This window comes from Microcaecilia unicolor, chromosome 12, assembly GCF_901765095.1.
Source record: "Microcaecilia unicolor chromosome 12, aMicUni1.1, whole genome shotgun sequence".
Lineage (NCBI taxonomy): Eukaryota > Metazoa > Chordata > Amphibia > Gymnophiona > Siphonopidae > Microcaecilia > Microcaecilia unicolor.
In genome coordinates, this window is record NC_044042.1 from 84,649,564 (window position 1) to 84,674,354 (window position 24,791).

A 24,791-nucleotide genomic window follows, 5' to 3' on the forward strand; every position below is an offset into this window, starting at 1 on the left:
GGGCGAAGAGGGAACTTTCCTACATTAACCAGTTAGTGCACATTACCACACACTAACTGATTAGAGCACTATTAATGCGGGAGGCCTTACTACCACCTATATAGGTGGCAGTAAGTGCTCAGCAGTCATTTTTTTTAAATGGCAATGGGCTACTGATATTTTAGCACACTGCCATTAATGAAAATAATAGAGAAAAAGCCTTTTTGCTAGCTGTAAAAATGGTCTTAGCGCGGGAGAAGTTCCCACGTTAGGGCAGCAAAGGCCAATTCTTACTTCAGCGTGGTAAAATAGCTCTTGAGTGTATCCCCAGAACAACGGGTGTTCAATCAGTTCTTTTCTTTTAAAAGCAATATCTATCTTCTAGGAAGGCCACATAACTCACAATGCAATGCAATTGGGGGCGCGCAAAGATCCCAAGTCACACGCATTCGGTGATCAGTCTCCCCTCTACATGGTCTACCATCTCTCCGTCTCTCCCTATCGGCGATCCGACCGACACCCCTACCTCAAATACTCCACCAACAAACTCAAACCTCAGGTTGCTAACAACAACAATTCCGCACTTTTCGTCTCCTAGGACGCAACTTCCTTCCCTGCCTTCCTCATTCCTCGGAGCCTCTGACGTTACTTCCTGTTTCGGTAAGGGGGAACCCCCGACCCATACATACCGGGGGTCTCAACTTTAAAGTTTGGGGTTTTTTGGTGGGCGGTCTTAAAGAGAGCTGCACGGTCGGGAACAGGATTTGCGGGAATCCCGCGATGATGATAGACATAGTTGTTGCCGAGCTTTTGAATGACCAACTATCCAGAGTTGTCTTAAGGACCAATTCAGCACTGCCGCACTTGCTCTGGGGACGGTGTAAAAACCGGATACAGCGGGATCCTCGGGATCTTCCCGGATTCGATCACAAACCTTTTCAAACTTAATTTTTTTTTCGCCAGTCGTTTACATACGGACATTTTACATGTATTACACGAATTTTTTTTCTCTGAAACATGTTCCAAAACATAATAATCCATTTGTGTATGTAAAAACCGATCAGGAAAAAGAATATTCTCACTGAAATCTGCCATCTGTATGATATAGAACAATGAATAAAAATTAGCACAACCTAAGTCCAAGGAAGACTGTGCTCTTGCAGTCCCAGATGGTACTGCTTTGAGTTGCTGTTTTGGAAAGGGGGACGGTGTAAACACCGGATACAGCGGGATCCTCGTATTTCCGGTGATCGGTGATCGCTGCGGCCGTCAAAACAAAGTCGGTGATCGCTGCGGCCGTCAAAACAAAGGAGCGCCCGTCAAAACAAACAACCGCTTAAGGTAGTACTTAGATCCGGAGGATCCCGAGGATCCCGCAGATCTGGCTTTTACACCGTCCCCTTGCTCTGTGCCTGGGCTGATGCAGCAAGGTTGTCGCCAAGGTGGTTTTAATAAGCCAGGAGATGGTATGAGCCTGTCTGGCGCGTTATGTGGGCTGAAGCTTGCCGCCATATTGACGACTACTACTACTACTTGACATTTCTAGAGCGCTACTAGGGTTACGCAGCGCTGTACAGTTTAACAAAAAAGGACAGTCCCTGCTCAAAGGAGCTTACAATCTAAAGGACGAAATGACAAGTTGGGGTGGCCCAAAACATTCGCAGACGCTATTGAAAAACAATAGCAAACTTCTGAGGTCTATTTTGTTTTATTAAACTTTCTTGGATTTAATTTTTTTCTTAGGGGAGAGGAGTTTGGTGATGGTGGTGTTTTGAGTACAACCAATATGGCAACTGCGGGGGAGGGGGGGGGGGAATCGGCCTCAACTTTTTGATGTCATTCTGTCTCCTGGCTCCAACGTCCATGGTTCACAGACACATGAACAGACCCAAAGAGGTGTTATAGAAAATGACATGGTGTCACAAGATATAGAAATGATAAGTAGTAGTAGTAACTAAAGCCAGTCTCCACCCAAGGAGGTTTTAATTCTCCCCAGTTCAGCTGTTGCTATCGTGGTACACCCCCCCAAAATTGCTAGGGCAACAAGCTCTGCCTACTGGCTTCAGCCCATGTAATGGGCCAGCTAGGCTCATGCCATCTCCTGTGTACAAACCTCCTGGGCCAGCAGCATCAGAGGCACCTGATCTACTGGCGCATGCATGTGGTGGCCTCCACGTGCATCCAGATAGCTGCACATGGAGATCACCACACCCATTCGCCAGTAGATCACGTAATGACCTCTGATATTGGCTTGCGTATGTGTTAAGTGTGAGCCTTGCTGCATCAGCCCGGGCAGAGAACAAGTGTGACTGTACTGAAGTATTAAAAGCGAGGACTTGTACAGTGCTATAAAATTGTGGTTTGCCACCAAAGCAGTAAAAGAAAACACAGGGAGTTCTTTTTGTTTCTTTGTTTCTTTGTTTTTACTTTAAAATAGACTAACAGGTAATCATACTACTTTAGCCATGAATACTGAGTGTATCAATTTAAAAGAATTAATTTATAAAATAATAATAGTAACAGTAAAATGAATTTATAAAGGCAAAGACATGCCCATCATGTTCTGTTGGTGGTACTTACTGTTCCTGTTCAGATTATAGTTCTGGCCTGGTGGCAGGATCCAACATATTTTATTGCCATAATTGCTGTTCCTCCAGTTCGTGCTAATAATGCTAGTGCAGCTTAGTAAACAGTGCCCTTAGTTTTCCATTCTAGTACCGGTGTGTTGTCTTTAAGCAGTTGTACTATGTAATGACTTAGCTTTTCTTCTGCTTTTCTCTTTTGCATTCTTTTTCTTTTTATATATGATCTGCCTTTTATGAAGATGTCTATATTTTGATTTAGTGAAAAAATGCAGTCAATTAGAGTGAACACAGATTAAATATGTGGTTCAAAGTAATGCAACATTATTCTTCAGGGAAAATTAGATTGAACCCTTACATGTACAGAGTACATTGGAGGTTCTGGCAGATAAAGTATGTATTCTTCCCAATTAATATTTCCAAATTACTAAAGTGCCTTTGCATATTTGGAAATATAAATTGGGAAGAATGCATAATTGGTAAATGAGTCTCTGCCAGAGCCTCTAATGTATCAGTAACATAATTAAATGAAATAACTACTTCAGAGGGTTATTAATACAGATGAGAATAGTGGGGATGGGTAAAAGTTTTGTACCCGTGCAGCTGTCAAATTGGAAGGTGGGACATGGGGGTAAGGAGTTAACATAGAGGGACATTTTTGATATGACATCTACGTCCGACTTTGGACATTTTGCAAAAAACGTCCAAAACCTGATTAGCAAAGAAGGTCATTTTCAAAAAAGAAAAATGTCTATCTTTTGTTTTCGAAAATAGAAGGTTTTGTGATTTGGACATTTTATTTTTTGGTCCATTTTCGAAAAGAAAAAAAAAACGTCCAAGTGCAAAACGCACAAAACCAAGTCATTGGGATGTAGGAGGAGCCAGCATTTTTAGTACACTGGTCCCCCCTGACATCCCAGGAAAGCAATAGGGCACCCTAGGGGGCTCTGCAGTGGACTTCATAAAATGCTCCCAGGTACACATGTGACCATTGCTCCCTTACTTTGTCTGCTGAGCCCTCCAAATCCCACTACCCCCCCTACCATAGCCCTTACAGGTGAAGGGGGCACCTATGTGTGGGTACTGTGGGTTTCTGGTGAGTTTTGGAGGGCTCCCAGTTTCCTCCACAAGTGTAACAGGTAGGAGGAGGTAGAAACCTGGGTCCACCTGTCTGCAGTGCACTGCACCCACCACTAGACTACTCCAGAGACTTGCATGCTATTCTAATGGACCTGAATTTAACATCTGAGGTTTTCATAGAGGCTGGCAAAAGTAATGTTTTTAATCACATTTGGGGAAGGGGGGGGGGGTGGAGGAGGTTAGTGACCACTAGGGGAATGAGGGGAGGTCATCCCTGATTCCCTCCAGTGGTCATCTGGTTATTTAGGGCACCTTTTTTTTTTTTTGCCTTATTCGTTATAAAAACAGGTTGAGCTCAAAACTAAGTTTTAGTCCTGGACGTTTTTGTTTCCTTCCATTATGGCTGAAAAGCTAAGTCTCAGGAACGCCCAAGTCCCGCCCTGAACATGCCCCTAATATGCCCCCTTGAGATTTTGACGCACTTCTGATGGACTTCAAAGAAAAACGTCTAAAAATAGGTTTCGAAAATACTGATTTGGATGTTTTTGTGAGAAAAACATCCAAATGATGCTTTATGCCACTTTTTAGACGTTTTTCTGTTTTGAAAATGAGCCCAATAGTAACATAGTAAATGACAGCAGATAAAGACTGTCCAGCGAGCCCAACAGTCACGCTCATTATCAATTCATGATTAAATCAACAATGAATGTGCTGTAAAATGCTTGATCATGGTCGTTCTTTGGCGTTTATGGGACATAGACCATAGAAGTTCACCCGGCCCTGTCCTTATGTTCCAGCTACTGGAGTTGCTGTCGAAGCCCACTCCAGCCTACCCATCTTGTCATTTGCGGAACACAAACCTTAAAAATTTCCTCAGCACTGTCTTCAGGTTACGACACTGAAGTTGCTGTCAAAGCCCCATCCTAAACTGGATTACCATATACGAGACAGACTGTACAAGTCTGCCTGGCACACATTCAGCCATTTACGTTTAGGTTTTTTTATACCATCCATTTTCTAATTAGAGATCCTCTGTGTTCATCCCATGCCATTTTGAATTCTGCCATTGTTTTTGTCTCTACCACCTCCCTCAGGAGGGCATTCCAGGCATCGACCACCCTCTCTGTGAAAAATAATTTCCTGATATTACTCCCCACAATCTCATGTCCTCTAGTTTTACCATTTCCCCTTCTCTGGAAAAGATATATTTCTATATTAGTACCTTTCAGGTATTTAAACGACTATCGTATCTCCTCTGTACCTTCTTTCCTCTAGGATCGACATATTCAAGTCTTCTAGTCTTTTCTCATACATCTTTTGGCGCAAACCCAATACCATTTTTGTTGCCTTACTCTGGACCGTTTCTAGCCGTTTTACATCCTTAGCAAGATAAGTTTGAGTTTGGGAATGAGGGAGAGATGCTGGATTGGGGCTGGGGATTTGAGTTCGAGATAGAGAGAGAGAGATACCAAATGGGGATGGAGGGGGAAGGTGTTGAGTGCCTACTTCTTCCGGTTTGCTTCTCACCACACTAGGAGACTGATGCTCAAAGCCGGGCACTAATGCCTGCAATTGCAAAAGCCCATAGTGCAACAGTGCAGAAAAATAGTTAAGCGATGCTCAAAAGAAATCTTATGCAAATGATATGTTCAGCTAATTGGCGCTAACAAACTGAAAGCATGGGGAGGATCATGCCTGACACATGGCGCACAAAAGGTTTTGCAGTAAATGTGGCTCTTATGCACATGCCTGTACATCCCAGAAGTGCAAGCATACATTGATACTGTTCACAGGGTTACCATATTTGTGGAGACAAAAAAGAGGACACACAATAAAAAATGTCACCCCCAGTGCCGTAGCGTGGGCGGCTGACACCCGGGGCGGGTCACCGCTGTGCACCCCCCCCCCCGGGTGCAGCACGGCGCCCCCCCCTCAGCGCGCACCCTCCCCCCCCAGAGCACATTCTTCTTACTTACTTTAGAAGCGAGGGGCGGGCAGGAGAGCCGATCCGCCCCCGAGTCCACGTCGCTGGGACCTGCGTCGGCTCCATTGGTTCCTTGCTCTCTCTGCCCCGGAACAGGAAGTAACCTGTTCTGGGGCAGAGGGAGCAAGGAACCAACGGAGACGACACTCCCCCCCCCCCCCCCAGCGGCGTGCACCTGGGGCGGACAGCCCCACCGCCCCCCCTTCCTATGCCACTGGTCACCCCCACCCTGCCTAGCTGCACAGTCACCTTGAGCCCCCAAGAAAACTAGATTCTATAAGCAGTGAAAATACTTGTAAAAGTAACAATTGTATTTTTTTCCATACCCTGCTAAATACAACATTAGAAAAAATGTACATTTCCAAATGAGCAAACATCCATGAGCAGCATGTCCCTCACTCCTCTCCACTTCTTTCCATCCCCTTCTATCCATGTGCTGCATTTCCTCCTTTTCTATTCTCCCGCTCCATGCCCCCTTCCCTGCACCCATACTCATCTACCTTTTTTACACTCCCCTCCTTCCCTCCAGTTCCAAGTCTGGGTCCTCTCCTCGAACCTACCTTAATTGCTTGAAGTCTTGGAAGCCATTTCGAAGAAGCGTCAGCAAGCATATCAGCAGCAGTGGGCAAGAAAGAGTGGGGTTCTTTCCTACCCTGAAGAGGGCCCTAGACCACCAGGGTGCATTAAGTTAGGTTCAGGGAGAGCCAACATTTTAATGACAGATTTACATTTTTTAAACAACTATTCCTCCCTCGTTTGCATGGACACAAAAAGTGGGGGTAGACCAATAAAGTTCAAACACAATGGCTCTGTTTTATTGACATCTAAAAGCACCACAAACTGAAGGAAGACTCGACACAGTCCTGCGTTTTGGCGCAACAATCGCCATGTGTCGATAACAGTTCAGTCAAGTTTGTAGCACAGGATTCAATGAGTCAAGAACAGAAATAACAACTATGACACCATCTTACCAATCATTGAATGGTGACTTAAAATAGCAGCAGGAGATGGCGTAAATCTCGCCTGGATGAAGACGGGCTAAACTGTAGGACGCACATGGCAAAGTACAGCCAAGCCTTAACGGCAACCAAAAAACAGTATTTCTCTCAATGCATTGCACAGGCTGCCAATTCAACCAAGCAGTTGTTCATTATAGTAAACAGCCTACTGCAGCCCCCCACAACAGAATCCACCTGCCCAGTCTAAACTGAACTGCAATGATTTTGCTGCATACTTTGCCAACAAAATTAAAAGTCTCCACCAGGATTTACAGGCAATCCCACCCAGTCCCCAACCAGTCAGCCAGGGGGGTGCACAAACTCAACCCCTCTTGACAGAGACAGATGGGACACTTTTAACCTAATGACAGAGGACAGCCTTAACAATCCTAAGAGACCTTCGACCAACTACCTGCTCCCTCGATCCCTGCCCATCAAAGATAACGGCAACTACCAACAGCATTAAAAAGGGCAGTGGTTCGCCCTTTGCTAAAGAAAAACAACCTTGACCACGACAAACTTGAAAGTTACAGGCCAGTATCCAACATCCCGTTTCTAGGGAAACTCATAGAACAAACAGTCAGTGTTCAACTTAATGATTGGCTAGAAGAGAGAAACTGGCTAGATCCATGTCAATCTGGATTCATACCCGGTTATGGAACAGAAACAGTTCTCGTATCCCTACTAGATGATCTTCACAGAAACCGAGACAAGGGATTTGCCTCAATGTTAGTACTACTAGATTTCTCAGCAGCTTTTGACACTGTGGATCATGATATCATGCTAGTACAATGGACAGAAACGGGTATCTTTGGAACAGTACTTGCCTGGTTCAGATCCTATCTACCAGACAGGCAACAGTCCATAATGTTTTGCAATAACTCATCACCACTATGGACATTGACCTGCAGGTTACCACAAGGATCAATACTGTCACCTATTCTGTTCAACATCTACCTCAAACCACTAGCTGAGCTGAGCTGATCTGGTCAATAGACACTCAGTTCTACATATTGTGATATCCCCCTGCTCACTCAGGGTGAACTGGTTCTCAATATGCAGGTCAAATGCAAATTAGTGTGCTACCCCTTCTCACTCAGGGTGACCTGGTTTCCACTCAGCAAATTAAGCAGGTCTCACCAACTGCATATTTCTCAGGCAACTCTTTATTCCAGCCCCTGGGCACACTTCTTCTAGCTTAACACTTTATGCTTTCATAGATCTTCACCTTGAGCCTCCCCACACAGATACATGGGCTCAGTACTATACCAATACTTTGGGGACTCTCAACCCCAGGCTTTTCAGCCTGCTTCCCTCAGTACTTTGGACACACACAGTCTCTCCTTTGAACACACAGTTCTAGACACACAGTCTTTTCTTCTTCGGACACACAGTTCCTATAACTACTGAGGACACACAGTCAAACACTAATGCTTTAAGGACTTCTTACCCCAGGACTTTCAGCCTGCTGATCTCCTTTGGACACCCAGTCTACCCCAAGTCCATCAGGTTAGCCAGTATCTTTCAGGGGCTCTCTCTTCTTCTGCTGCTAGCTCACTTCCCCTCCTTTCCCAACTCAGGTGGGGTATAAAGCAGGGTTGCCAGGTGGAAAATTTTTTTCCCACCCAAACGAGCCCAAATCCAGCCCAAAACCCGCCCAAACTCAAACCCCGCCCCTGACACCCTCACCCCCGCGTCATCACCCCCGCCCCGCCGTCATCGGCCCCGCCCAAAATGTCACTAACACCGCCCAAAACGTCACTAACCCTGCCCCCCGCGGCCGAAAAAAAACGCTCAAAAAAAACGCCCAAAAGACACAAAACAAGCCCAAAAAACCGCAACCTGCCGTGGGCAAAATTTCCCGCGGCGGGTCGCTGAAAACCGCCCAATTGGGCGGTAAAACCGCCCACCTGGCAACACTGGTATAAAGTGGTTAATTAGCTACCCAGGACCCAGCCCATAATCGCCTGCACCTGTGGACCTCCCAGGGCTCTCCCTGGTCCTAGCAACCTCCACTTTCTTCTAGCGCCCTCTAGTGGCATACCCCCTATAGGACACCCTCTTACTTATCACAATATATGCAGATGATGTGCAGCTACCCATTGAACCTGACCTATCCACAACCTTGAATAAACTGATTAACTGTCTAACATCAATTCAAGAATGGGCTAAACACAACAAACTTTGTCTGAACCAAAGTAAAACTGAGCTTCTCTGGGTACCTAACACAAGTGGCTACATACCTGACATCAAAATCCCTTTTGGGACGTACGAACTCCCCCTCAAATCACAAGTCAGGAACCTTGGAATACAGTTAGACTCAACACTTTGACTCCCCAAATCCAAGCAACCTTCAAAAGCTGCTTCTACTATTTGCGACAGCTATGCTGCCTCTCCTTACATTGAGAGAGGAAATCTTATCCCAGTTGTGCATGCCATGATAGCATCAAGACTGGATTACTGCAATGCACTATACAATGGTCTGACTACAAAGGGCCTGCACCAGTTGATTCAGGATGCAGCAGCAAGACTCATAGAAGGTTGCAAGCGACGTGAACATATCACACCATTTTTTGCAAAAAATGCATTGGCTACCATACAATACAGGGCTAAATTTACAATTCTATGTCTGTTCTTCAAGGCCCTGAAAGGAAATGGCCCTGAGTACCTGAAGAATAGGATGATCCTCCACACACCGCCAAGGACACTAAGGTCCTCTCAAGGACTATCACTAACCACACCCTCTCCAAAAGACATTACATGATGTGATACCCGCAAGCGAGCCTTCTCCGGAGTAGCCCCCAGACTCTGGAATGCACTGCCTGAAAGGCTCCGCTTAACACAAGACTATCTCTATTTAGGAAGCAGGTGAAAGCTTGGCTGTTCAACCAGGCCTTTAATGGAAGAAGTAACTAAAGTGTTAGTCTCACTCACACACACAAGGAGTGACTCAGGCTGCACATACTGCAGTAGGACATGTTTATCCACTCCTACCCTAGCTGATAAAATATTTAACTCTCTCTCAGACCTCATGTGCAACTTTCTCTAAATCAGTCACCTGCTTTTTTAACTCTTCTTACTCTCTTACCTACCTATATGTTCCATTTTTGCTTTACCCTTCACTATCAATTATAATGTTCTATTACATATTTTGTTGACGTAAGTAGTATACTATGCCATACTTTGTATTTTACTGTACACCGCCTTGAGTGAATTCCTTCAAAAAGGCGGTAAATCAATCCTAATAAATAAAAATGAATAATGAATATTACTCACTAGCCTCTTTCACTACAATGCCGTTGACTGTTTGTTGTAGAATTGATGTATGATTTTTGTAAATTTCTGTAAGCCACATTGGGCCTGCCCTTGGGTGGGAAATTGTGGGATATAAATGCTATAAATAAACAGTGTATCAACCATACAGGAACAAGCAAATTGTAAAACCGCTTACAACTATAAGAGCAGTGAAAACACAAAAAGCTGGCAAGCAGCTGTTTTGAGTCTATTCTACAATAGGCTATTATATTGGTTGGAAGAAAAAAGACTTTCATTTTGGAATCCTTATTTTCCTGGCCTCACTTCTTTTGTTTGACGGAACGAAGCATAGTGTCAGGACTTTGTGAGGACATTACAATGACAATTCTGCATGGATATCAAGGGGAAGAAATTCCAACAGAAAAGCTGTGAAATAGCACAGTGTTTAGTGGATTCTAGTATAGCAAATTTGTGCTTGGGCAAGACAGTACAGCAGTAGACAAACTACTTTTCAAACATTTCTAGATTTGAATTTGACTGAGTCTGAGCCCAAGTATACTGAGCCCAAGAGTAGATATCTCGCAACAAATTTGGCTGGCTTCTGAGATACATGTAGAGGAGTGTGGTAGCCGTGTTAGTCCACTCTTAAGGTTATCAATAGAAATCAAACAAAATAAAACATGGAAAAGAAAATAAGATGATACCTTTTTTATTGGACATAACTTAATACATTTCTTGATTAGCTTTCGAAGGTTGCCCTTCTTCCTCAGATCGGAAATAAGCAAATGTGCTAGCTGACAGTGTATATAAGTGAAAACATTCAAGCATTACTATGACAGTCTGACAGGGTGGGAGGAGGGGGTTGGGTAGGAAGTATGCATGGGGACATCAAAGCATATTTTTGATATTCTAACAGGATGGGTGTGGATAGGTGAGGGGAGGGTGATCAACAGAGACATACTGGTGCCAGCAGGGTTCCCACGCCTGTTGGTCAACATTTTACAGGACCAGGACACTGTACCAGTGACTTCACAGTGAGAATCCTGAAAGGTAACTTTAAAACCATACAAGAACGTAACACCTTTGAAGTCAGAATGATTGAATATTTTAACACCCAACAGAAAGGACTTAACAAGGATCTGGGGTTCCTAGCCCATTATAAACCATAAAGCTGTATGTCTCTGTTGATCACCCTCCCCTCACCTATCCACACCCATCCTGTTAGAATATCAATGATATGCTTTGATGTCCCCATGCATACTTCCTACCCACCCCCCTCCTCCCACCCTGTCAGACTGTCATAGTAATGCTTGAATGTTTTCACTTATATACACTGTCAGCCAGCACATTTGCTTATTTCCGATCTGAGGAAGAAGGGCAACCTTCGAAAGCTAATCAAGAAATGTATTAAGTTATGTCCAATAAAAAAGGTATCATCTTATTTTCTTTTCCATGTTTTATTTTGTTTGATTTCTATTGAGATACATGTGAAAGTCATATGCTTAAAGTTGTGGTTCACAAACAAAATTCATGCTGATTTTCACCAAAGGTCTTTTAAAAAACCAATTCTGTACTACAGTACTTGAGGAATACTATTCTTTGGAGATTACCCATTCACATAGCCAACAAGACTCCTGAGGCAGGCCTGTGGCTGAAACACAGATCTGAATCGAGTCCTTTAAAATAAAATTCATGTTATACACCAGACTGTTGTCCTGGTCTCTTGAACCATTGGCCCACGGCCCACTTCCCACTGCCTTTGTACAGTAAATGAACACCATTTCGGCATTTCAAGTTCGTAGCTCACGTTTTATGACTTTAAACACAAACCAAGAAAATCATAATATCTATTCCCTGTATGTTCAGCATTCACACTCTGTCTCCCTGTTCACTCTTCTGCATTTCCCCCTGTCTCCTTATCCAGCATATTCCCCTCGTGCTCAATCCCATTCCCAGTTCCAAAAAGTGTCCCAATTTCTCTCCCCCCCCCCCCCCCCCCCCTCATTGTCTGTTAGGCTATTAGGAATGGAAAACAAAAATGAGACTATTATAATGCCTTTGTATTGATCCATTGTGCAACCACACCTGAACTACTGTGTGCAATTCTGGTCATCGCATCTCAAAAAAGATATAATGGAAGTAGAAAATGTATAGCGAAGGATGACAAAAATGACAAAGGAGATGGGATGACTTCCTTATGAGGAAAGGATAAAGGGGCAAGAGCTCTTCATAGGGTTACCATATGTCCAGTTTTACCTGGACATGTCCTTTTTTTGAGGACATTGTGGGTTGTCTGGGCGGGTTTTTCCAGACTGCCCATTTGTCCAGGTTTACGGACAAATGGGCAGGCTGGAATCGGACATCCCACAGTGTCCTCAAAAAGAGGACAAGTAAGTCTCCTTCTTCCTACCAGTGCTGAGAAGTCTTGTGAGGCCACCGCTTGAAGTGTCCGCAGCAATTTGAAGTAGCGCTGGCAGTGAATGGGCAGCAGCATCGCTGGCCAGGAAAGAGTGGGCTCCTTTCCTGTCCCAAAGAGGCCATTAGACCACCAGGGCATGATAAGGGAGGAGATGTGGAATGTGGGTAGAGGGTAGGGAGTGAGAGAGCTGTAAAAACAAAAGGTGGAGGGAGGCTGGAAAAGATTTTGGGAGGTGGAAAATATATAGAAGGGATGGCTTTCTTTTGGGGGGGTCAATTCAAAGTGACTGTGTGGCATGGGGAGGGCGTGTGACAGAGGGTGTAGGTGGGGAAGTGGTGGGGTGGGGAGGGACATGGCTATTGGTATCCTCTTTTTTGTCAGGGCAAATATGGTAACCCTAGCTCTTCACTGTGGAGAAGAGATAGCTGAGGGGAGATATGATAGAAATCTATAAAATACTAAGTGGAGTGGAATGGGTAGACATGAATTGCTTGTTTACTGTTTCCAAAAATACAAGGGCTATGGGACATGCAATAAAGCTACTAAGTAGTAAATTGAAAACAAATTGAAGAAAATATTTCTTTACTCAATGTGTAATTAAACTCTGGATTCCTTAACCTCTGCTGCAGATGAATCCAGAAACTGGTGGGAGATAAAGAACACTGAAATGAAGGCAGTGGCCTTGGGCGTCCAGCTCCTCAGGCCTTCAGTATATCTCTATCTCCAGCAGGTGGTGGACGGATTCCTTCCAGCTCCTGGATGCTGCTTGGTGAGGAGCTCCAGGGGGTGTGTGGCTAAAGGTGCCAATTTTGAGGGCGTGCCTGTATTCCGGGTCCTTGCCTTACCCCATTTTCCCCCTTCTCCCAGTGGTCTCACACAGGGTTCCTGAATTTCTGCCTTTACCTTCCTCACAAAGAAAAAAAAATCTCTGCAGCATTCAGCGAAAACAAAAAAAAAACAAGCACTGGGAACCCTGTATCTGGAAGAGCCAGGTGATAGGACCGTGGAGCGCTGTTTGGGCTCCTGGGAGTCGCGGCCGTGATGATAGGCCCTGTATTCGGCAGGGTCGTTCCTTTAATTTTTTTTTGTTGTTGTTCTGTTCGGAGGTCGGTGAACGCAATCACTGCGAGAGGCTCTATGGCGGAGGAGACTGTTAAAAGGTGTTCTCGCTGCGAGAAGAGGCAATCCGCAACGGGTGTGTGCGTTGCCAGTTGCTCAGACGGCCTAGGGACTGAGGGCACAGAGGTGCCTAATGACGCAGGCCTTTCCTGCATGGAGGATTTTGGCGCATGTGCCATTTTTGCAGATGCAGCTGAAGCGTCGGATTTCTCTCCTTTGCAGTCAGGGGGACTTGGGCATCCTTTCAGCCCATTGGGCAGAAGCACTGGCAGCTCAGGGGTTTTCCTCGGGGCTGTTCCAGGTATGGATGCAGAAACAGGACTGGCTGTCCCCAGATTTTATTTTGGTCATGTATCATTTGATGAAGCGGGCCCTCCTGCTGGCGCTGTTTCAGCCGCAGCCAGCCTCTGTTTCTGAGGTCCGGAGGTCTGTTTCTGCAGATGAGGATCTGGGTGTTCCGACTCCTTTGAATGATCCTGCGCAAGAGGATAGCTTTCATGTCGGAGGTGAGCTCATTGGGACCCCATTCCCCCCCCCCCCCCACTTAATCGCTGTTTGCGGGCTTGGGGGAGTCCTCTAGACCCTCTGTTGGAGGACGTTGAGGAGGGTGAGCTCCTTCTGGATGAGCAGGACGATCCAATGGTCGTCCGTGCTTTCACGAGGATTTTTATTTTATTTTTGTTACATTTGTACCCCGCGCTTTCCCACTCATAGCAGGCTCAATGCGGCTTACATGGGGCAATGGAGGGTTAAGTGACTTGCCCAGAGTCACAAGGAGCTGCCTGTGCCTGAAGTGGGAATTGAACTCAGTTCCCCAGGACCAAAGTCCACTACCCTAACCACTAGGCCACTAGGCCACTCCTCCACATCCTTGATTTCGGGTGCCTTAGATGCATTGAATATTGCGGACCCAGAAGCTTCATCAGCCACTGCGGTTTATTTGAAAATGGCTAGTATTAGGAAGCCCACCGAAGCCTTCCCAGTCCACAAGGCCATTCAGGAACTCATTAGTAACCAGTGGTCTGATCCGGATGGTGGCCTTAGGGTGAATAGGACTATGGCCCATCTCTACTCTTTGAGAGCGACTCACCTGGACAGTTTTTCTCTCCCTAGACCTCAAGGGAGTCATGGCCCTACAGGTCCTTCATTTTCACATGGGAACCCTGCAGTCTTTCATCACAGTTGTTAAGCAAGGCAGACTTCTCCCCTCCTTGGACCTCGCGGAGGCTTGCCTGCATATTCCCATTGCAGAATCGCACAAGCATTTCCTTTGTTTCTGCATATTGGGCAGCCACTTTCTATTCAGAACAATGCCCTTTGAACTGGCCATGGTGCTTTGGATCCCCTCTAAGGTTATGGTGGTGGTGGCAGCCTTTCTTTGCAGTCAGTGGGTTTGGGCCCACCCCTATGTGGACAACTGGCTCATACAAGCAAGTTCACAACAGGAGTCCAATGATGGCTTTGGTCATTGTGCTTCTGGAACATCTCGGATGGATAGTGAGTTATTCCAGGTGCCAGTCGAACCCTTCCATGGTGATGGGAGTACTTGAGGTTTCGCATTGACACACACAAAGGCCTGGTTTTCCTCCCAGAAAAGATCTTCAAGGTTCAGGCCCAGAACATTTTCTGTGCACAACCGGCTGCCAGAGTGTGGAATTAACTGCAGCTTCTGAGTTTGATGGTAGGGACCATAGAAGTAATGCCTAGGGCCAGAAAGCACCTGAGACTGTTGCAAAGAACCTTACTCTCTGCGCTCTTCAACCTTACTGGAGGTGTTTTGTGGAACAATTTAGCTCATTTGGTGGGGTTGATGGGGTAGGGAGGGAAGGAGCTCTGTTGGACCCTCCACAGGATAGTGGTCACAACAGATGCCAGCCTAATGGCCTCAGGAGTGCACTGCGAGGGTAAGGCAGTGTAGAACAAGTGGTCTTTAAGGGAGGTACTTTGGCCTATCCCTTTGGCTCTCCAGGTTTTTCTTCCCAGGCCTAGCAAAGAAGGCTCTCTCCAACATGGTGGCTTGTATCAACAAGCAGGGAGGGACCAGGAGTGCAGTAGTGGCCAAGGTGAATGTTGTTTCTTTTTGTTGGGACTCAGACACTGTGTTGCCATTTTTTAGATCTTATTTTGCAATTCATGTGTATGCCTTGAGTACACCGAAAAGCCTATTCACTTGCATTCTGTCGTTCCACTGTATTCTCTTCTGGCCTCTCCCTGCCCCACCTGTGTCCATTTCTCTGTTCCCACTCACCTCCTGTCCCTTACCCCTACCACTGCTCTCCTCCCCGCTGCTCCATACCATCCCTATGTAAAAGTGTGTCTCTCTGCAGCTACTGTTTGTCTGCAGTCTACGTCTGTGTCTGTATGGTTGCCGGAGAAGGCATGAGTGCTGTCCATGTCATTGCTCTGCATTTCACAATCTGCAGAGGCACACACAAGGGGAAGAGGGAAAGGGAGAGGTCTGGTACAGATATATAAGTGTAGGGCATGGCTCGTGGACCTCTCCGATAGCCAGTATATTCAGAGAACCCCTGTGATAGGGATACCATCAAGTGCCTCTGTGAGCATCTGCAGGAAGATACAGAGGTCAGTACTTGGAGGGTTAAGATACTGCCACGGTGCCACCCTGGCTTCTCTGGACACAGGAACTGCTCTGCCCTGCCCTGGCAGTTAGGGCGGTATAACAGGTCTTAATTAACATAAATCTGGCAACCTCCTCTGGGGGATGGTGCAGGCCTCAGGCAGCCAGCCACCTCACATTGCATTGTGCTGTTCCTGAACTGTTGTTTGAGCAGAGGTACTCAGAACAACAGCAGACCATAACTGCCTTGTATGAGTTGGCAGGCCCCCAAGGTTTGGCGGGTGCTAACAATACTCAGTGAATTTGCTGACACACACGCAGTAGAGGTGTGTTTAGAAACTGTAACAGGCAGGTGACCATGGCTAGCCCCTAAGAACATGGCTGCTGAAGTCCATTGTGCACCCACAGGGAGAGGCTGAAAAGAGTTACAATGATGTTCCATTTCCTGGATCAGTTGGGGGAGGGGGTGGAGCTGTTCAGGCCCACCAAAGTATGTGAAAGTTTTACAGCATGCTGCATTAACCTAGCACTGAGGTGCCGCATGCCTGAGCCAGGGAGGAAAGTGACAGTCCAGACGAGGGAGATGATGCATCTCAGGAACAGACCCAACAGAGAGGACATGTGAAAAATAATTGACGCATACACAGTTCCAATGAAAAGGGTGAACATTTATTTTTATTGCCATGTTTAACTCATCACGCAACAATAATCCCACATTTCCCTCCCCCCCCCCCCCCCCCCACACACAACCAAAAACAACATCCTGTATGGGGATATGCAGCAGAGCAGAAGAGGGCCAATACTCAACCTGCTATCTGCTGGCAGCATCTTCTATTCCCAACGGTGTGGTGGAGGATCCAAAGGAAAGGCTATGGCAGCAATATGCTGCCTTGCCTGAGGAGCTGTGGGAGAAGGGAAGCAAGAGTGTTATCAAATGCCCTTCATGGCACATTGTATGCTCTGCATGGTGCTACATAGAGAGGTGAGGCAGGTCAGAGAATGCTCTTCAAATGTCCTCCTGGCACTCACCTCCCCTATGAGGGCATCCAGTCTCTTATTGAGCCTCGTGACCTTTTCCCTGAGCAGGACTTGTTCCTGGTGGATATCGAAGCCTATGGTCACCAGGAGGTTGTCTTCGTCCTGATCAAGGTGGCCTTGGTGGTCTTTTTGGGCATCTTGCTCCCCAAGCTAATGGTCCTTCTCTTCCTCCATGAGGTCAGGCACATCCTCCTCCAGCTCATTGAACTCCTCATACTGAGGCATCTCCAATTCTTCAGCTGGTGGTTGTGGTGGTGTTGCTGCTGTAGGTGCTGCTGCTGCTGGTGGTGGAGGTGCTGCAGTTGCTCTCAGTTCTTCGTGCTGGGGCCTGTGGACCCTGGTCTTGGGCAGCTTCAGCATCTGCATGAAGGGACAATATGCGACATTAGCATGGGCAGACATGTCAAAACCATTCGTATGTGGCCACATAGCAGGATCCAGGCCAAAAAAGGACTGAAATGGACACATTTGACATGCTAGATAAATACGACCACACAACTTACTGCCAAGTAAGGGATCTGCTTCCTGACAGGAAAACGGTTCTTTTTCTGACCTATTGCTATACTTGTTAGTGTCACAGATTATAGAACCTTAAATGTGAACTTCACTGTTACTCACTTTTGTGCATGCTGCCATGAGTCAAGCTGGGCCTAGTGGACCCAAAGGTTGCTACTATTTGAGATTCTGTTGTTACTATTTGAGATTCTACATGGAATGTTGCTATTCCACTAGCAACATTCCATATAGAAGCCTGCCCTTGCAGATCAGCCGCGCAGGCTTCTGTTTCTGTGAGTCTGACGTCCTGTGCAGGACGTCAGACTCACAGAAACAGAAGCCTGCGCGACCACATTGCTGATCCGCAAGGGCAGGCTTCTACATGGAATGCTGCTAGTGGAGGAGTAGCCTAGTGGTTAGTGCAGTGGACTCTGATTCTGGGGAACTGGGTTTAATTCCCACTGCAGCTCCTTGTGACTCTGGGCAAGTCACTTAACCCTCCATTGTCACTGGTACAAAATAAGTACTTGATGAATATATGTAAACCACTTTGAATGTAGTTGCAAAAACCTTAGAAAGGCTGTATATCAAGTCCCATTTCCCTTTCCCTCATTAGAAATGGCTAATTCTTTTGGATGAACATTCAGATGAGTGCTACCCCATTTGTGGCCCAGAAATTTAAAAGCAAATGCTTATTCTATTAACTCCCAAAGTTAACTTGATTTTGACTCCATTTATCTACATTACTATACCTTATCTATAACCTGAAATAGAAAGCAGGGAATTACCTAAATGAAGCAACAGTGGAACTTTAAACACCTTGCAGGGCAGACTGGATATGCAGTGCCTATTTTGTTCTATATGGGCTCTCATGCTACCTCCACGCCCTACTCTGCATTGGTGGTGTGTTGCTTTATTTAAACAGTTTTGCTAGAGGACGAAATCTAACCCCTTGCACTCAAAGAAATGAAAGAGTGACAATAAAATCATGTGATTTTTACTTCCTGATTACAGAGACACAGCAGTGTGAAGATGGCTGGGCGTCTGCTGTTTTGCAGCTTACTAATTGCTTTTACTTGTGTGGCAGGTAAGAATTTTATTGAAGTTTGAAGTTTGTACCTGCGTTTTGCAATGATAATTGGATTTCAAATTCAAGGATCTAAGTCCTTGATTGCTTTTCATATTAACTGCACGTCCTAGTGAATAAATGCTGTTATTATTTTACCTTGTTGCAAGAATCCTTATAAATTTCTGTTGATTATATACTTTTTTCCTTGAAAGAGATGACAAAAGTAAAATTATCTTTTTGTGCAGAAATTCCCCAGAGATAAATGATGCAACAATCTGAACTGTGCCATGCCAGTATCTTGTCTCCTCTCTGATCAATTGACTTTTCTAGGAGTGCAACCTAGGGCCAATGCAGAAGCTACCATTGATAGATTCCTGTGATTAACGAGGCTTCGGTGCACGTGTTACCAGTCTCATGATATAGAAAGGAGTTCAGCGCCGGAATTAACTAACTTGGTAGCAGGGGCGGCTCAAAGCAATCTGCCTGAGGCGAGAAACGAGATGGCGCTCCACCCCCCCACTCCCCAGCACCAAGAACGAGAGGGGGTGGCTGGGCTGCTCCTCAGAACTACAGAGCGTAAGGGGGTTGTGAGTAATAGAAAACAGCAAACTGGCAGTAATCAAACTGTTTGTTACATGATCATAAAATTAGAAACAGAGAAAATAATGGCAAATATGGACCATCAATACCATAGACTATCCCTTCTTCTCTCTCAGAGATCCAACATGCCTTTTCCCATGCCCTCTTGAATTCACCGCCTCCACTGGGAGGCTGGTCCATGCTTCCACCACTCTTTCTATGCAAAAGTATTTCCTTAGAGTACTCCTGAGTTTATCCTCTTTCACCTTTATCAACTGCCCCCTCATTCCTCCCCTCTGGCGCCTTTCCTCCATAGTGTACTTATTGAGATTTTTAAGTTTTTTCCCTATATGCTTTATGACAAAAGCCATCAACTATTTCAGTATTCACCCTCTGTTTATATCTTTTTGAAAGTGCAGTCTCCAGAATTACATAAGTACATAAGTACATAAGTAATGCCATACTGGGAAAAGACCAAGGGTCCATCGAGCCCAGCATCCTGTCCACGACAGCGGCCAATCCAGGCCAAGGGCACCTGGCAAGCTTCCCAAACGTACAAACATTCTATACATGTTATTCCTAGAATTTTGGAGTTTTCCAAGTCCGTTTAGTAGCGGTTTATGGACTTGTCCTTTAGGAAACCGTCCAACCCCTTTTTAAACTCTGCTAAGCTAACCGCCTTCACCACTTTCTCCGGCAACGAATTCCAGAGTTTAATTACACGTTGGGTGAAGAAAAATTTTCTCCGATTTGTTTTAAATTTACTACACTGTAGTTTCATCGCATGCCCCCTAGTCCTAGTATTTTTGGAAAGCGTGAACAGACGCTTCACATCCACCTGTTCCACTCCACTCATTATTTATATACCTCTCTCATGTCTCCCCCTCAGCCGTCTCTTCTCCAAGCTGAATAGCCCTAGCCTCCTTAGTCTTTCTTCATAGGGAAGTCGTCCCATTCCCGCTATCATTTTAGTCGCCCTTCGCTGCACCTTTTCCAATTCTACTATATCTTTCTTGAGATGCGGCGACCAGAATTGAACACAATACTCAAGGTGCGGTCGCACCATGGAGCGATACAACGGCATTATAACATCCTCACACCTGTTTTCCATACCTTTCCTAATAATACCCAACATTCTATTCGCTTTCTTAGCTGCAGCAGCACACAGTACTCTAAATGGGGTCTTAGAGACATACAGTATCACTCACAAAAATGTCAAGAAGAACCAGATTAAGCACAGCACTGGTAACATTACATTACTAGTAAGTCTAAGTTTATCAATTGTTGATATACCGCCTTCTATTGAAGCACAAATCAAGGTGGTTTACATGTATAACTACTCAAGTACCTGCACTGTCCCAGATGGGCTCACAATCTAAGTATATTGTACCTGGGGAAAATGGAGGGCTAAGTGACTTGCCCAGGGTCACATGGAGCTGCAGAGAGAATTGAACCTGGTTCCCCAGGATCTTAACTCACTGCTGACCTTTAGGCAGCGGTGGGAATCGAACCTGGTTCCCCAGGTCCACATCTCGCTGTACTAACCATTAGGCCACTCCTGCAGCAGGGATTGATCTGACTCTTTTTAACAATTTTGTGAGTGATATTGCAGAAGGGTTGTTTGGCAAGGTTTGCCTCTTTGTTAGATGATACCAAAATTTGCAATAGAGTAGATACTTCTTATGGTGTGGATAGCATGAGGAAGGATCTAGCCAAGTTTGAAGAATGGTATTTTAGACCAAAGTTGAACAGCCTGATGGAGTCAAACCTCACACACACAGAAAAATGTCCAGCCCATTGCACCAGGTTGAGCCCTCTGGTGCTAACAGCCACTCAGGGCCTAGCTGAACACCTGTGAGGCCAGGGACGAGGAGCACAAGTACTGACAAAGGAGTCTCAGAGCTGAAATGAATAGCTGGAAGCCAAGTACCAGTGAAGAGGGCGTCACAGAAGAATCAGAATCTATTGTGAAGAATCATAAACTTCCATAGTGACCCACAGATCAATCCAAAGACTTGTGGGTTATGTCCCTCTACCAGCAGGTGCAGATAGAGAGAACTTCAGAGGTTTGCTATATGTGGTCATGTGCAGCCAGCTTAACCTCAGTATTCTCTCTATTTAGCAGGTAGAGGGTCATAACTGTGCAGCTCTGGATTGATCCGGCTCCTGGCACGTCACCAGGGCTCAGCTGAGCCTGGATAGGGGTTGAGGTTACCTGGCTTGGGATATTGGTGTACACCTGGTGGTGCCAGGTCCCTCCCTCTGTCACCTCTGGGCTTGCTGTCTGGGTCCAGCAGTCTCTCTCCTGCCTCTAAAAATAAAACAAAAAAATGACACAGCATTTAAAGAGAGTGGCTCTGCTGAAGTAAGCTTACAGGGGAGAGTTAAAAAAAAAAAAGCCAGACGGAGGAATGCCATTCAGTGCTAGCAGGTCGGCGCGGGGGAGGGGGGGGAAGATTGTTTGGGCAGCACCGATTCACTTCATGTCGGCTCAATTGGAAGCCACAAAATGCTGCTCCTGGTGTGGGAGCCGGAGAGCAGCATCCAGGGAGTGTGAGTCGTGTGCAGCAGGGCACGCTGGAGAAACCGCTCACTCCAGGTGCTAATTATTCAGAGGACAGTAAAGAAACACCAGTTCCTGTTTTGGCAGGAATCTCAGGTCAGACTGTGCCGCGCGTGCTGGCGGGTGCCATCTTTTCTGTCCCACCACATTCAGTCCTGCACATGGCATCAGGGCAGCTTCCAACAGAGCAGACTTCAGCTTTGTCGGGCCCCAGCTGGAGAGAGGATTCGGCTATGTCGGGCCCCAGCTGGAGAGAGGATTCTTTGGAGGGTTCTGGAACAAAGAGTACTTCTGTCTTCCTGGAATTTGTGCTTCCCATGCACAAAGCCTTCATCCCCCCCCCCCCCCCCCCCCCCCCCCCGGGCCTTTTTCTTCTTTTCAGTCGCATATGCCTAAGCACCCTCAGGTGGAAGTTTTGGACCTTGATGACGCGTCAGACACGGAGGATGCCCTCTTTCCTGGGGGTTGTCTGACAGGATCCGCAGAGTTTACAGAAGAGGGTGAAATGCCACCTGAGAAGGGTGATGACCCCACTGCGGCACGTCTGTTTCACAAGGAGGACCTTCCCGTTCTTATAGACCAGGCGCTCAAGATTTTAGATAGTTCCTCGCCAGAGCCCATGTCCGGTTCGGCCCCATCCCCCTTTATCATGTCCAGGACTAAATGCCCCTCAAGAACATTTCATATTCATGAGGCTATGAAAGTCCTCATTTCAGTGCAGTGGGACATGCCGGATGGAGGGGTTAAGGGTGGCACGGGCGATGGGGCATTTCTGTTTGCTCCCAGCAGTGGACTTGGAGTCCCTCAAACTACCCACGGTTGATTCATTGATTACGGCGGTCAACAAAAAGACCATGTTGCCAGTAGAGGGCAGTACGGCACTTAAGGACCTGCAGGACTGTAAGCTGTTCTCCCTCCAGCTTTCATTTGAGGGTGCAGCGCTCTGTAGGCATCTGTGTGTGGATCATATGCAACACCAAAGAATCCAGAAAAAAAGCTTAATAGAACACTCTTCCACTTCATTTACGCTCTGAACAAACCCTGCCCAAATTTAGGTCTCTTCCTGCTTTTCTTTTAACTAAGACCTTTGGTGAATGGACAGGTTGCGGTTGGTATGTGATCCCTGAGAGCACAGCATTAACTGCTCAATTTATCCTTCTCCTTTCTCCTATTCTTCACTCTTTTGTGTTCTTTTTCCTTTTCATTTAATTTTCGTTACTGTAATTTGCTGACAGCGAGGCTTGAAAGGTGGTATATCAAGGCTAATAAAAGACAAAGATAAAGATACACCTAGGAGCAGAGAGAAGGATTTTATAACTGATGAAATTTGTTGTCGCATGTGCAAACGTTGGTCACAGTGTGGACTCCCAGGATCTTAATGGAATCAACTAGGGATCCTATAATCTACATGGCAGTGGACTTGGAAGAATTTAGTTTTAGACGATGAGTAGCAAGCTAGTGAGTCACCTCATTAAGGCAGGAATTAGTTTCCAAGTTGGGGGCATTCAGATTGGTATAGGTGACTAACTGGATATAATTGCCATTATAAGAGCCACTTATGCCATGATTTTTAGCAAATGTTTTTATTATTACCGCGCTTTCCCGCTCATGGCAGGCTCAATGCGGCTTACATGGGGCAATGGAGGGTTAAGTGACTTGCCCAGAGTCACAAGGAGCTGCCTGTGCCTGAAGTGGGAATCGAACTCAGTTCCTCAGTTCCCCAGGACCAAAGTCCACCACCCTAACCACTAGGCCACTCCTCCACTGTTGCTACTATCTGAGCTATTCCACTAGCAACATTCCATATAGAAGTCGGCCCTTGCAGATCACCAATGTGGCCGCGCAGGCTTCTGCTTCTGTGAGTCTGACGTCCTGCACATACGTGCAGGACGTCAGACTCACAGAAACAGAAGCCTGCGCAGCCTTCTACATGGAATGTTGCTAGTGGAATAGCAACATTCCAAGTAGAATCTCCAATAGTATCTATTTTATTTTTATTACATTTGTACCCCGTGCTTTCCCACTCATGGCAGGCTCAATGCGGCTTACATGGGGCAATGGAGGGTTAAGTGACTTGCCCAGAGTCACAAGGAGCTGCCTGTGCCTGAAGTGGGAATCGAACTCAGTTCCTCAGGACCAAAGTCCACCACCCTAACCACTAGGCCACTCCTCCACTGTTGCTACTATCTGAGCTATTCCACTAGCAACATTCCATATAGAAGTCGGCCCTTGCAGATCACCAATGTGGCCGCGCAGGCTTCTGCTTCTGTGAGTCTGACGTCCTGCACATACGTGCAGGACGTCAGACTCACAGAAACAGAAGCCTGCGCAGCCTTCTACATGGAATGTTGCTAGTGGAATAGCAACATTCCAAGTAGAATCTCCAATAGTATCTATTTTATTTTTATTACATTTGTACCCCGTGCTTTCCCACTCATGGCAGGCTCAATGCGGCTTACATGGGGCAATGGAGGGTTAAGTGACTCGCCCAGTCACAAGGAGCTGCCTGTGCCTGAAGTGGGAATCGAACTCAGTTCCTCAGTTCCCCAGGACCAAAGTCCACCACCCTAACCACTAGGCCACTCCTCCACTTGCAGGAAAGGGGATGGGGCTGAATGCCTCTCTGAGCAATGCTGCCCATATATCAGGGGGCTGCTGACAGGGGAACTTTGGGAAATGTAGTTTAAAGCCCTGGTTTCCTACAGGTGGCTGGAGGGGCTAATTTATTTTAGTTACATTTGTACCCCGCACTTTCCCACTCATGGCAGGCTCAATGCGGCTTACATATTGTATACAGGTACTTATTTGTACCTGGGGCAATGGAGGGTTAAGTGACTTGCCCAGAGTCACAAGGAGCTGCCTGTGCCTGAAGTGGGAATTGAACTCAGTTCCTCAGTTCCCCAGGACCAAAGTCCACCACCCTAACCACTAGGCCACTCCTCCGCTCGGACTAATTTTGGCTAAAGGGCTCAAAAACAAATTGAAGAGTATCGGGCCATGTAAAGGATGGTAATCTAAGGTAAAGGAATACTGAGCATCATAGAAAGTGTGAT

General features: G+C 46.2%; 2 protein-coding genes across 5 annotated transcripts in view; one reads left to right on the forward strand and one right to left on the reverse strand.

The window, feature by feature from the left end:
• The window catches only part of SPA17 (sperm autoantigenic protein 17), an 81,058-nt gene extending 65,015 nt beyond the window's left edge, over window positions 1-16,043 (reverse strand). Inside the window, exons 1-2 of one of the 4 annotated variants that reach the window (XM_030220595.1) lie at window positions 16,031-16,043; window positions 1,113-1,326 (exon numbers count right to left, since the gene is read on the reverse strand). The gene's annotated coding sequence lies outside the window, so the exon portion shown is untranslated. Of the gene's footprint in view, window positions 1-382; window positions 615-1,112; window positions 1,327-6,185; window positions 6,272-16,030 lie in introns of those variants that run through there. The other 3 variants (XM_030220596.1, XM_030220594.1, XM_030220598.1) reach the window with 3 other exon arrangements.
• A 2,481-nt stretch (window positions 16,044-18,524) lies between these two features.
• The window catches only part of SIAE (sialic acid acetylesterase), a 69,096-nt gene continuing 62,829 nt past the window's right edge, over window positions 18,525-24,791 (forward strand). Inside the window, 1 exon segment of the mRNA XM_030220593.1 lies at window positions 18,525-18,614. Within this exon segment, the coding sequence (XP_030076453.1) occupies window positions 18,560-18,614 (55 nt within the window). The 5' untranslated portion in view covers window positions 18,525-18,559.